The sequence below is a fragment of the Dasypus novemcinctus genome, chromosome 3 (assembly GCF_030445035.2).
Source record: "Dasypus novemcinctus isolate mDasNov1 chromosome 3, mDasNov1.1.hap2, whole genome shotgun sequence".
Lineage (NCBI taxonomy): Eukaryota > Metazoa > Chordata > Mammalia > Cingulata > Dasypodidae > Dasypus > Dasypus novemcinctus.
This window is the reverse complement of record NC_080675.1, coordinates 157790839-157803974: the sequence shown is the minus strand read 5'-3', so window position 1 is coordinate 157803974 and position 13136 is coordinate 157790839. Positions and strand designations below refer to the sequence as shown.

The 13136-nt window shown below is 35.9% G+C and overlaps 1 protein-coding gene across 12 annotated transcripts in view; it reads left to right on the top strand.

The window, feature by feature from the left end:
- The window catches only part of MEF2A (myocyte enhancer factor 2A), a 195142-nt gene that overhangs the window by 83400 nt on the left and 98606 nt on the right, over window positions 1-13136 (top strand). For all 12 annotated transcript variants that reach the window (XM_004462083.5, XM_004462082.4, XM_004462086.5 and 9 more), the window contains one exon: window positions 4783-4973. In XM_004462083.5, the coding sequence (XP_004462140.1) occupies window positions 4920-4973 (54 nt within the window). In that variant the 5' untranslated portion in view covers window positions 4783-4919. The remainder of the gene's footprint in view (window positions 1-4782; window positions 4974-13136) is intronic.

Here is a 13136-nt window from a genome sequence, read left to right as displayed (position 1 = left end):
CTGCTCTAGCTCACAGAAGGACCCTCTTGCATTTTCACCCTTAACTACAATTCTCAGTGGCCTCTGGGTTCACTGTGTTATTCAGTCCCCAGATTATTCTTTAGCTTTCTTTGTATTGACATTTACTTCCCCAGACTACCTTTTTCAGTCACAATCCTGTTTATAAACCAGTTGTTACTCATTATAATGTGTTACTGTCAACTCTGTCCATCTCCACACTTTTGCAGTCAAATTAATTAAAACTTATATGTACATTAAGCATCCATAGTTCTTCTCAACCCTCCTCTTATCTCCTTATAACCTATACTCTATGTTCTAATTCCATGTGTTTATTATTTGTATTTAGTTCATATTAATGAGACCATGCAATATTTGTCCTTTTGTATCTGGCTTACTTTGCTTAGTGTAATGTGTTCAAGACTCATCCATGTTATTACATATGTCCCAGTTTCATTTCTTCTTACTGCAGCAGAGTATTCCATCATAGGTATATACCACATTTTGTTTATCCATTCATTGGTAGATGGATACTTGGGTTGTTTCCATCTTTTGGCAATTGTGAACATGCCACTATGAACATTGATGTGCTGATGTCTGTTTGTGTCATAGTTTTTATTTCTTCTGGATATATTCCTAGTAGAGGAATTGCTGGATCATATGGTTCTTTATTTAGCTTCCTGAGGAACCGCCAAGCTGTCTTCCACAGAGGCTGCACCATTTTACACTCCCACCAACAGTTCCTGTTTCTCCACATCCTCTCCAGCACTTATGTCTGTTTTTTTAATAATGGCCATTCTGTGTGGTGTTAGATGATAGCTCATTGTTGTTTTAATTTGCATTTTCTTAATAGCTAGTGATGTGGAACATTTTTTTCATGTGCTTTTGGCCATTTGTATTTCCTTTTTGGAGAAATGTCTATTTAAATCTTTGCCCATTTTTAAATTGAATTGCTTGCTCTTTTATTGTTGAGTTGTATGATCTCTTTATATTGAATGGAAATCAAACCCTTATCGGATAAGTGGTTTCCAAATATTTTCTCCCATCAGCTAGGCTGCCTTTTCACCTTCTTGATGAAGTCCTTTGAATAACAGAAATGTTTTAGTTTGAGGAGGTCCCATTTATCCATGTTTTCTTTTGTTGCTCATGCTTTTGGTATAAGGTTTAAGAATCCACCACCTACCACCAGGTTTTGAAGATGTTTCTCTACATTTTATTCTAGGGTACTTCCTTTCATATTTAGGTTTTTGATCCATTTCAAGTTAATTTTTGTATAAGGGGTGAGGGTAGGGGTCTTTTTTCTTTCTTTTGGCTATAGATATCCAGTTCTCCCAATACCATTTGTCGAATAAACTGTTCTGCCCCAACTGGGAGGGCTTGATCACTTGGCCATAGACGGGAAGGTCTGTTTCCAAACCATCAGTTCAGTTCCATTGGTCCATGTGTCTGTCTTTATGCTAATACCATGCTGTTTTTACCACTGTAGCTAGGTAATATGATTTAAAGTCTGGAAGTGAGAGTCCTTCAACTTCAGTTTTCCTTTTTAAGATGTTCTGGCTATTTGGGGCCTCTTACCCTTCCAGATAAATTTGTTAATTATGTTTTTCATTTGCTTAAAAAAATGCTGGTGGAATTTTTATTGGGATTGCATTGAATCTGTATATCAATTTGGGTAGAATTGACATCTTAATGATATTTAGTCTTCCAAACCATGAGCATGGAATGTTCTTCCAATTATATAGGTCTTTTTTGATTTCTCTCAGCAGTGCATTATGGTTTTCTGAATACAAGTGCTTTGCATCCTTGGTTCAGTTTATTCCTAAATATTTGATTCTTATAGCTGCTATTGTAAATGGAATTTTTTTCCTGACTTTCTCCTCAGATTGTGCATTATTAGTGTATAGAAACATTACGTGATTTTTGCATATTGATCTTGTACCCTGACACTCTACTGAAATCATTTATTAGCTCTAGCAGCTTTGTTGTAGATTTTTCAGGATTTTCTAGATATACAATCATATCATTGGTGAACAGTGAAAGTTTTAATTCTTCCTTTTTGATTTGGGTGCCTTTTATTTTTCTTGCCTGCTTGCTCTAGCTAGAACCTCTAGCACTATATTGAAGAACAGTGGTTACAGTGGGCATCCTTGTCTTGTCCCTGATCTCAATGGGAAAGCTTTTGGTCTTTCACCATTGAGTACAATGTTAGCTGTGGGTTTTTCGTATATGACCTTTATCATGTTGAGAAAGTTTCCTTCAATTCCTATTTTTTGTAGTATTTTTATCAAGAAAGCATGCTGTATTTTGTCAAATGCCTTTTCTGCATCAGTTGATAAGATCATGTGATTTTTCTTCTTTGATTTATTAATGTGGTATATTATGCTGATTGATTTTCTTGTCTTGAACCAGCCTTGCATGTCTGGTATAAAACCCACTTGAACATGATGGATAATTCTTTTAATGTGTTCTTGGATTCAATTAGCAAGTATTTTATTGAGGATTTTTTGCATCTGTATTCATTAGAGAAATGGGTCTGTAATTTTCTTTTTTTGTAATATCTTTATCTGGTTTTGGTATTAGGGTGATAGTGGCTTCATAGAATGTGTTTGGTAGCATTCCTTCTTCTTGTTGAATTTTTTGAAAGAGCTTGAGTAAGATTGGTATTAAATCTTCTTTGAATGCTTGGTAGAACTCACATGTGAAACCGTCTGGTCCTGGGCTTTTCATTTTGGGGAGCTGTTTTATGACTGTTTCAATCTCGTGATTGGTTTGTTGAGGTCTTCTATTTCTTTAGTGTCAGTGTAGGTTGTTTTTACATCGCTAGGAATTTTTCCATTTCATCCTCATTGTCTAGTTTTTTAGCATAAAGTTGTTCATAGTATCCTCTTATGATCTCCCTTATTTCTGTGGGGTCAGTAGTAAGGTTCCCCTTTTCGTTTTTTATTTCATTTATTTGCATCTTCTCTTTTTCTTAGTCAGTCTAGCTAAGGGTTTGTCGATTTTGTTAATCTTCTCGAGGAACCAACTTTCGGTTTTGCTAATTTTCTCTGTTGTTATTTTTGTTCTCAATTTCATTTATTTCTGCTGCTGTGATCTTTGTTATTTTATTCCTTCTACTTGCTTTGGGATGAGTTTGCTGCTCTTTTTCTAGTTCCTCCAGCTGTGTATTTAGGTCATTGATTTTAACTCTTTCTTCTTTTTTTAATGTAAGCATTGAGGACTATAAATTTTGCTCTCAACACTGCCTTCGCAGCATCCCATAGGTTCTGATATGTTGTATTCTCATTGTCATTCGTCTCAAGATATTTATTGATTTCTCTTGAAATTTCTTCTTTGACTCACTGATTATGTAAGAGTTTGTTGTTTAATCTCCATATATATATTACGTGAATTTTCCCTTTACTTGCTGCTTGTTGATTTCCAGCTTTACTCCATTATGATCCGAGAAAGTGCTTTGTATAATTTCAATTTTGTTGAATTTTTTGAGATCTGCTTTGTGTCCCAGCATATGGTCTATCCTGGAGAAAGATCCATGAGCACTTGAAAAGAATGTATATCCTATGTCTATTAGGTTTAGTCCATTTATCATATTATTCAAACTCCCTGTTTCTTTATTGATCTTCTGCCCAGATGTTCTGTCCAGTGCTGAGAGTGGTGTATTGAAGTCTCCAGCTATTATTGTAGAGATATCTATCTCTCCCTTTAGTTTTGCCAGTGTTTGCCTCATGTGTCTTGGGGCATTCTGGTTAGGTGCATATATATTTATGATTGTTATTTCTTCTTGGTGAATCATCCCTTTTATTAATATGTAATGTCCTTCCTTGTCTCTAATAACAGTTTTGGAAAGCATAACATTTTTTAGGGATCCATCATTTCAGAGCATGACAAAGTATATCAGTACCAGTCATTCTGCTACAGAGATAAAGGGAATATGATTATTGATGGGTTCACAGACTCAGAAGAAAGCAGATTTGTGCTTTATACACACACATACACACAAACACAAAAAAGTGATGTCATTTATTCTACCAGGAGATTTTGGTTTTTGCTTCATCAGGGAGGTGACATTTGAACTGAATCTTGAGGATGAGAAATTTGTTAAATGGTCAAAAGAGTTTTTTGTTTAAATGTGTAATATAATAAAAGTATATAGTGTTTTTGTGGATTGACATAATAATTTGGCTGGAGGCTAGAGCAGTTTGCAAGACGAGGTTATAAAGTCAGATTGGGGCTACCCAGATTAGTTTATCCTTTGGCATGAAAGGCCTCCAGAAACTTTTATGATACTCTGTTATGTTCAAGAAAAAGTTCTGGAGCCAGAGTCTCTTAGTTCATATATCAAACTCTGCCCCTACTAACCCTGTGACCTTGGGCACATAACTTAGTTTCTCTGTGCCTCAGTATCCATATTTATAAAATGAAGATGATAATTGTAACTCAAAAGATTGCAGTTAGGATTTATTAATACAAATATTTAGAAAAGTTCCTGACACATCGAAGAAGCTCAGTAAGTGTTGGATTTTGTTGTTCCTGTTACATTTATGGAGAAAAATTCAAAGTTTATAATTGCATTAGTATAGCCTGAAATAAGAGCATGAACACATTCAAGAGATATTTAGGGGTAAAATTAACAAGACTTCAGTACACTAATTTTAAATAACCTGAAATTTGAATTAATAATGCTGTCTACCTGCAGCATGAAAGCAGTTTTGAAATTTGTATAATATTTTTATGATTTGAAAACCCATGGAACTTAAAAATCTCCTAATTTGTTCTTTCTTTTAGATTGAAAGGAAAATTTCAGCTGTAGCCTTTGGACTAGAAGCAGAAGTAATAGAAGCTGTATACGATGCATTAGGGTATTGAAGAAATTAATATTTGAATTAAATATTTGGAATATAAGTAAGGAAAGGTGACTGAAAATGGGGCGGAAGAAAATACAAATCACACGCATAATGGATGAAAGGAACCGACAGGTAAATGCAAACTTTAATTCATGTATTTAATTCATGTGTGTATATATATATTTGTAAAAAGGTCATAAGATAGAATCATTGCATTTTTCTTAAATTTAATTTCAACTCCGAATATTTTTATTTCCAGATATAAAATTTTAGCAATGAAATAAATTGTGGCTTTTCATCATGTGCTTTAAAGAAACTTTATTTTTCTTATTACAGAAATCATATATTGTTAATTTTAGAAGATAAAGGCAGAAAAGAAGAAAAGTAAAACCACTTCATTATGACTTATACCATCCATTGTGTAGATTTATCATAATATATTTAATCCTCTCTATACTTGGTTATATATATTATTATTTTAAATTATTACCTCTGTTTTCATAATTAGCTAATACATAAGTTAACTACAGTTATCAGTGAATGTGTGTCCTAGTCATTTAAATTTTCTGGTTGACCAGCTAATAAGTTGAATATATTTTACAACCTGTTATCACAAATACTTTTAAAACATTTAAGTTTATACCTCAGCTTTAATTGATAAAATATATTGAACGTAATTTTCACTACTGATGTTAGTAAGCCCTTACCAATTCAGGGTAATTACAATAATGCTGGTGTATTAAGAGACTAGAAATTACAGAAGTTTAGACCAGGGGTTAGCAAACTGTGGCCCACAAGCTGCCTGCCTATTCTTGTAAATAATGCCATGCCCATTTGTTTACATATTGTCTATGGCTTCTTTCATACATGACATAGTTGAAACTAGTTGCCACAGAGAGTGAAGGAGCCACAATGCTAAAATATCTATTCTTTGGCCCTTTAAGAAAGTATTTGCCAACTTCTGGTTTAGAAGAAATAAGGAAAAATAATTTCATAGAATACTACAAATGAATTAATATTTGGGGCATATGCAAGGGGAGAGACGCTGTTTTGGGAAAGGCTGCATATCAGGAGAAATTTCAGAAATAGTTGCTTTCTCTTACGTTTAGCAGGACCAGAACAGCGCTTACAAAAACCCTTCTTCAGAGCTGGAGTAGTATCTCACTGGTAGTACAGATATAATTGGAGACAAAATTCAATCGAGCTGTTGGTAGGGAAGATAGTGGGTGTGATTAGGGTTGCCCATAGACCAAATTGAAGAGGATCCTTGTTTCAGCTCATGCAGATTCCTTAGCTAAAGCATAAGGCCTACACAAATGACCCATTATGACGAAATTCTAAAGGAATGGTTCCATAGCAACCATTGTAAAATGTAAGGGAGGCATGGGAACCTGCTTCATGGACTTATGTAGTCTAATTATGAAATAGGATTTATTAAGAAATAATATACAGACAGAGAAGTAGCATAACTCCTAAGGTCTCCTCAGCTTTAATTATCCTATAGTTTGGGCATACCTGGATTGAACTTACAAGTGGAAAGGACTCTACATGGTCAGAGGGAAGTGGAAGCTAGGGATAATGTGTAATGGAAACTTTTAGGTTGAGGAAATGATCTTGTTAAATAGATGGAGCCAGCCATTATAGCTCAGGGGCTAGAATTAGCCTGTTTCTATGTTGATCTTTCCTGCTAAGCCAGCTTCTTGCCAAGCTGCCAAAAGGGGAAAGGTCTATTTACCCTCAGTTTAGGCAAAGAATGGAGAAAACATACAAAAGGAATAGTTGGGCTGTGTATTTTTCATGTTAGATTAGGCACAATTTTTGATAAATTGAAAGGAGGGTATCTCAATTCTACTGATTTTTGAATTAGTAGATTCTGAGTTATAGGTTTCATTATTTTTGTTTTAATGAGGGAAAATTGTTTCTATGCAGAAGAAATACTATTTATTCATCTACATCTCAGTACCTACTATAACATAGTGAGCGGCTATGTTAGGTACTGGGAGCTCATTAAAAATGTATAGCCTACATAGGAGATTTAAGTATATGGTGTATAGAAGTATACTTGGGTGCTGGGAAAGTTTATGAAGGAATCACCTTCATAAACCTCTGGAGGGGTAATTCAGGGAAAAATTATTGGAGGAGGAGTTTTGAATTATGAGTTAGCCAGACAGAATCATATGCCAGGTCAGAGAAACAGTGCATGAATTAGCTTAGAGGCGGCAGTGTCATGTATTTAGAGAGAACTGCAAGTGGTTTAATGTGTTTGGGGTTGTATTAGTCAGCCAAAGGCGTGCTGATGCAAAATACCAGCAATTGGTTTGTTTTTATAAAGGGTATTTATTTGGGGTAGGAGCTTACAGATACCAGGCCATAAAGCCTAAGTTACTTCCCCCACCAATGTCTGTTTTCATGTGTTAGAACAAGATGGCTGCCGACATCTTCAAGAGTTCAGACTTCCTGGGTTCTTCCTTTCCAGGGTCTTGCTTCTTTCTGGGTTCAGGGTTCCTCTCTTCCTGAGGATTGCTTCTCTTTCCTCTGTGAGCTTCCTGGGGCTCCAGCTTAAGGCTTCAGCATCAAACTCCAACATCAAAACTCCAACATCAAAACACCTCAACTCTGTCCTTTGCCATGGCTTTTATCTGTGAGTCCCCACGCACCAAGCGGGGCTCAATACCCTACTGGCACTTGATGACTTAATCAGGTAAACCTCTGAATCCAATATAATCTAATATGCCCAAAGGAAAAGACCAGTTTACAAACATAATGCAGTATTTCTTTTTGGAATTCATCAATGATATCAAACTGCTGTAGGGGTGTAGAGTGTTAGGAGATTAAGTTGGAAAATAAGGGAGGAACTCATATCCTAAGGGCCTTAATCTCATTTTTAAAAGTTTGATTTGCATTTTTAAAGCTATAGAGAACCATTGAAGAACTTTTGAATAGGGCGGTGACATGACAAGATTTGTATTTTAAAGCAGTTGCTCTGTAAGAAATATAATAAATCGAACAGTCCATGTGTGGAGTGATGAGGACTGAGCACAAAGGCATTGGTGATGGAGAGGAAGGAGTCAGGTGTGAAAACAAAGTGGACTTTAATAACTGAAAAATTTGATCTTAATTGGAAGTCCTACTTTTTCAGGTGAGAGTGGTTTTATATGATGTAACTTAGGACATCTGATTTATGGGAAGAGTGATTAGTAATTAACTATAATTTTTTCCACTGCATTTAATTATTTATTTACTTACTAGAGAAGTTGTGGATTTCTAGAAAAATCGTACATGAAATACAGGGTTCCCACATACCTCGATAGGTGTGGTATATTTTTTATAATTGATGAAAGCACATTTTTATAATTATACTATTAACTATAGTCCATGGTTTAACTTTTGGGTTCACTGTGCAGTTCCATGGATTTTTTTTTTGTCTTTATTTATTTATTTTTTAATGTTACATTAAAAAAATATGAGGTCCCCATATACACCCCCCCACCCCACTCTTCCTACAACAACAACCTCCTCCAACATCATGGGACACTCACTGCACTTGGTGAACACATCTCTGAGCACTGCTGCACCACATGGTCAATGGTCCACATTTAAGTTTACACGCTCCCCCAGTCCACCCAGTGGGCCATAGGAGTACACACAATGTCCAGTAACTGTCCCTGCAGTACCACCCAGGACAACTCCAAGTCCTGAAAATGCCCCCACATCACATCTCTTCTTCCCACTCCCCAGCCATCATGGCCACTTTGTCCACCTCAATGCCACATTTACTTTCTTTTTTTTTTTTGAAGATTTATAGTTACTGATTTTATTTTATTTTATTTTTTTATTGATTGATTTTGTAAAAATATTACATTAAAAAAATATGAGGTCCCATTCAACCCCACCACCCCCACCGCACCCCTCACCCCCCCAGCAACACTCACTCCCATCATCATGACACATCCATTGCATTTGGTAAGTACATCTCTGGGTATCTCTGCACCTCATGGTCATTGGTCCACATCATGGCCCACACTCTCCCCCATTCCATCCAGTGAGCCCTGGGAGGATTTACAGTGTCCAGTGATTGCCCCTGAAGCACCATCCAGGGCAACCCAAGTCCCAAAGGCGCCTCCACATCTCATCTCTTCCTGCCATTCCCCATACCCATCAGCCACCATGTCCACTTTTCCCACTCCAATGCCACCTTTTCTCTGTGGTCCTTGGATTGGTTGTGTCCGTTGCACCTCTATGTCAAAAGGAGGCTCAGATTCCACATGGTTACTGGATGCAATCCTCCTGCTTTCAGTTGTAGGCACTCTAGGCTCCATGGTGTGGTGGTTGTCCTTCTTCAACTCCATCTTAGCTGAGTGAGGTGAGTCCAATAAGTCAGATTGTAGGAGCTGGAGTCTGTTGAGGCTCAGGGCCTGGCTATCATATTGTCAGTAAAAAGATTCAATCCCCTAAATATATCTTAAACCCCAATACCAACTACAATTCCAGTAAAGTAGCATGATAGTCTTATGAAAAGAGATCCCCTCTGGGTCCAGTTTCATCACGCAGAAACACCAGCTCCAAAGAAGGGCCATCTGACATGGCAGTGAACCCTATCTGCCATGACCATAGAACCCGTGGGTCCCTTTAGCCCTCAAAGGGGATACAACCTGGGGATTGTATCTACTTTATCTGTCTCTTAGACTCTGCTCAGTTGTGCATAAGGGCAATCCTTCTGACAACCTCCAGACTCTTTTTTTTTAGAGACTCATAGCCATATAAACTCATTTCTCCTTTCTATTTCCCCCTTACATTAGATCAAACAGCATTTTAAAGTCATATTATTCTATGTAGACAGGGATATTCTGCTGATCCGCATCGAACCTTCAATTCAAGGTCATTTTCCAGTTGCATTATTAGTTGTTAGTTGATAGTGATCCTTCGGTGCCAGGGAGGCTCATCCCCGGGTGTCATGTCCCACGCTGGGGGGAAGGCATTGCATTTAGATGCTGAGTTAGGCTTCGAGACTGGCCACATTTGAGTAACATGAAGGCTGTCAGGAGGAAATTCCCAGGCACAGTGCTGCTCTAGGCCTTGTTCTTATTTCAGGCATATAGGCTCACAAGCATAGTCATTAGTATCAGGGGCTCACTGTTGGACCCTCATTCCTTCTCTGTCCTTGCCGCTGCACTTGGGGGACTGCCGCTGCTCCCCTAGGGACCACGGCACAGCACCCCCGGCCAGGGACCCAGTACCCCCCCAGCTTTAGTTTTTAATTGTTGCCACTATGAGTATATCCAAACATTACCATGCACCCTGGACATATGCCCTGTATAGCTCCCTGTCAGCCATACATCCCCCGTCAATAGTATCCTATACCAGTATTCCTCCGCTGCCATTGTTGGACCACTCACATTTACTTTCATCACTAATCACAGCAGTTCCAGAATAGAGCATCAGCAAGTCCACTCCAATCCATACTCCACTCCATGGATTTTTAAGAACTTTTTATTCTAGTAATATATATATATAACGTAAAGTGTCTGTCAACTGATGAATGGATAAGCAAAATGGGGTATATGCACACAATGGAATATTATTCAGCATTAAAAAGTAATGAAGTTCTGATACATGTGATGAAATGGATGAACCTTGAAGACATCATGTTGAGTGAAATAAGCCAGACACAAAAGGTCAGATATTGTATGATCACATTGATATGAAATAATTAGAATAAGCAAAACTTACAGAGTCAGAATCTAGTATATAGGTTACCAGGGGACAAGGTGAGGGTAGGGAATAGGGAGTTAAGGCTTAAAATGTAGTTTCTATTTGGGTCAGTGGGAAAGTTTTGGTAATGGATGGTGGTGATGTTGGCACAACATTGTGAATGTAGTTAACAGCACTGTATTATATATTTGAATATGGTTAAAAGGAGATAGTTTTGGCTGTACCTATATAATTTTAAATATGTGCAGTATCTGTGTGAAATTTAACACAAATTTACACACATACAAATAAATACACAGCCCTCTAACAAAAATAGATAACCTAAATATGAGGGAGATACTGTATATTATTAGATGACTTAATATACCATAAAGCTGTCAATTCTTCCTGTATTGATACTGCGTTAAATTAACGTTTTAATGAAAATCCCAGCAGGGTTATTGAGGAACCTCATAAAACTAAAGTTTTTAACTAATGAAATGTTGAAAAAAGAGAATAAGACTATTTTTCCTTGCAAGATATTAAAATGTAACTTTTAGAATCGTGAAGAATTTCTCAGATGCTTCAAAACTTTTCTGTAAGAACTTGTTTGTTCACTTTGTGGGATGAATAATGCATGAATATTGGGGTCTTTCGTGATGCTATTGTTCGATAAATCAGACTGAGAATAGTATTGGCTTAATTTTGTACAAGGAGGTACACTCTTTAAACTAAGCCATATATATAGATAGAGAAAGAGAGAGACTATTTTTAAAAATGGAATTATTTTATTTATGTAGTTTTCCAGGCAGTGATTGTTAGGGGTTTTTGACATGGTTGGTGGTTTTTTTGTAAATGAGAGAAAAAGTTGATGCCACAAATGCTATATAGTAGTAGTTTGTTATTATTTAATAGCAATGGTTAAAGTCTGCTTACATTTGTCGAGTGAAGTATGTGATAAATTGTTGCTACACTTAATGAACTGTCTTTATTATACTCGATTATTTTTTTCTCAATGTCTAGGTGAATGAATTCATCTTTTAGATATACATCTATACTTATAATTCCCCTTTATATGTGCTGTTCCTCTAGGAATAAATCTTGAAATTTGTCTTTCTGAATTTGTAAATAATGGCATATCTCCACAGAGCTACAGTGTTCTAATGATCAGTATCATCCAAAGCCTGTCTTAAATGTTGGATGGAACTGGGCTATGTGTTCTAATGCATGAATTAATGTTGTACTTTTTCTTAGCTGTGTGCTAAGTTTATCAATCTTTGAACCTAACATAGTACTAATAAGAAACAGAAAAGAAGTATCAACAACTGAACAAATGTTGAATGTGATCTTTATTTGCATAATGGTACAGTAAAGTGGTTTGAATAGCAGTGACTATGTATTTCAACCACTGCTCTTGTGGAGGATTGAAATGGAATATTATACATTAATGGCAATGAATAAGACATATCTATATGCAACATGGAAGAAACAGTAGAAACACCATATTTCAACATGGTAGAAACATCACTAAACAAACATAGTGGTGAACTAAAGAACACATATTGTTCATACAAAATGAGGATATGTCCTTAGTCTTCTTTGTGATCATTATTCTATTATACATGGTATTTATTTCAGAAGTTCCTATAGTAATCCGACAATGAAGGTCTCAGAATATTAGCGATTATATAACAATATTTTGAACATTTAAGCAGCAGTCTCCCACTCTACCACACACACTGTGTGTGAACAGCCCAGTGATAATTTATTGAATTGATTCAGGAAAGAGTTTTAATTTTACTATAGAAATTAGAATTCTCATAGAAATTTGTGAAAAATGTACTAAGATACATTTAAGGCCAAAGAAGAAATTATTCTACAAGTGAACTAATTTTAAGTATTTTTTATTACTGTCTTTCTCTCTGACCATTGATATTTCTGCTATTTAATTTTGCATTTTAATTGTTTAGTCTTTTACCAAAAGCATTGTTACTGTATTCCCATAAGATTGTTTAATGTTGTGTTATATTTTTAACACATTAAAACTTTATTTTCATTACTTTGCATGAAAACTTTAATTTTTATATTTATTTCATGAGAACTTAAATTTTGATAAATATTTTGCCTTTGAATTGAGTAAACTTCTTAGAATCGTCTGGTGAACCCTTGTGCTTGTCTTTCTTGCTCTAATACACTTGTTTTTTAAAAGAATACTATGTTTTAAAGTATAACATTGAAGTCTACAAATCTTAAGTATGTGTGACTCCGTGAAATTTTTCAAAAAGAACTTGGCCATGTAAAAAGTACTTAGGTCAAGAAATTGATCAAACGTACCTGTACTTCAGAAGCATTTCCTGTCCTGTCTCCCACTGTTATCCTTCTATCCCAAGGGAAGTTACTATCCTGACTTCTAATACCATAGATTAACTCTGGTTGAATTTTCTCTGAAGAGTATGTGTTCTTTAGCTCACCATTATGTTTGTGGAATTCTTTCATGGTGCGTATTTTACTCATTGTCATTAATGTATAATATTCCATTATGTGAATATACCACAGTTTCTTTATATATTTTAAATGGACATTTGGGTTTGTTTTCTTAATTTG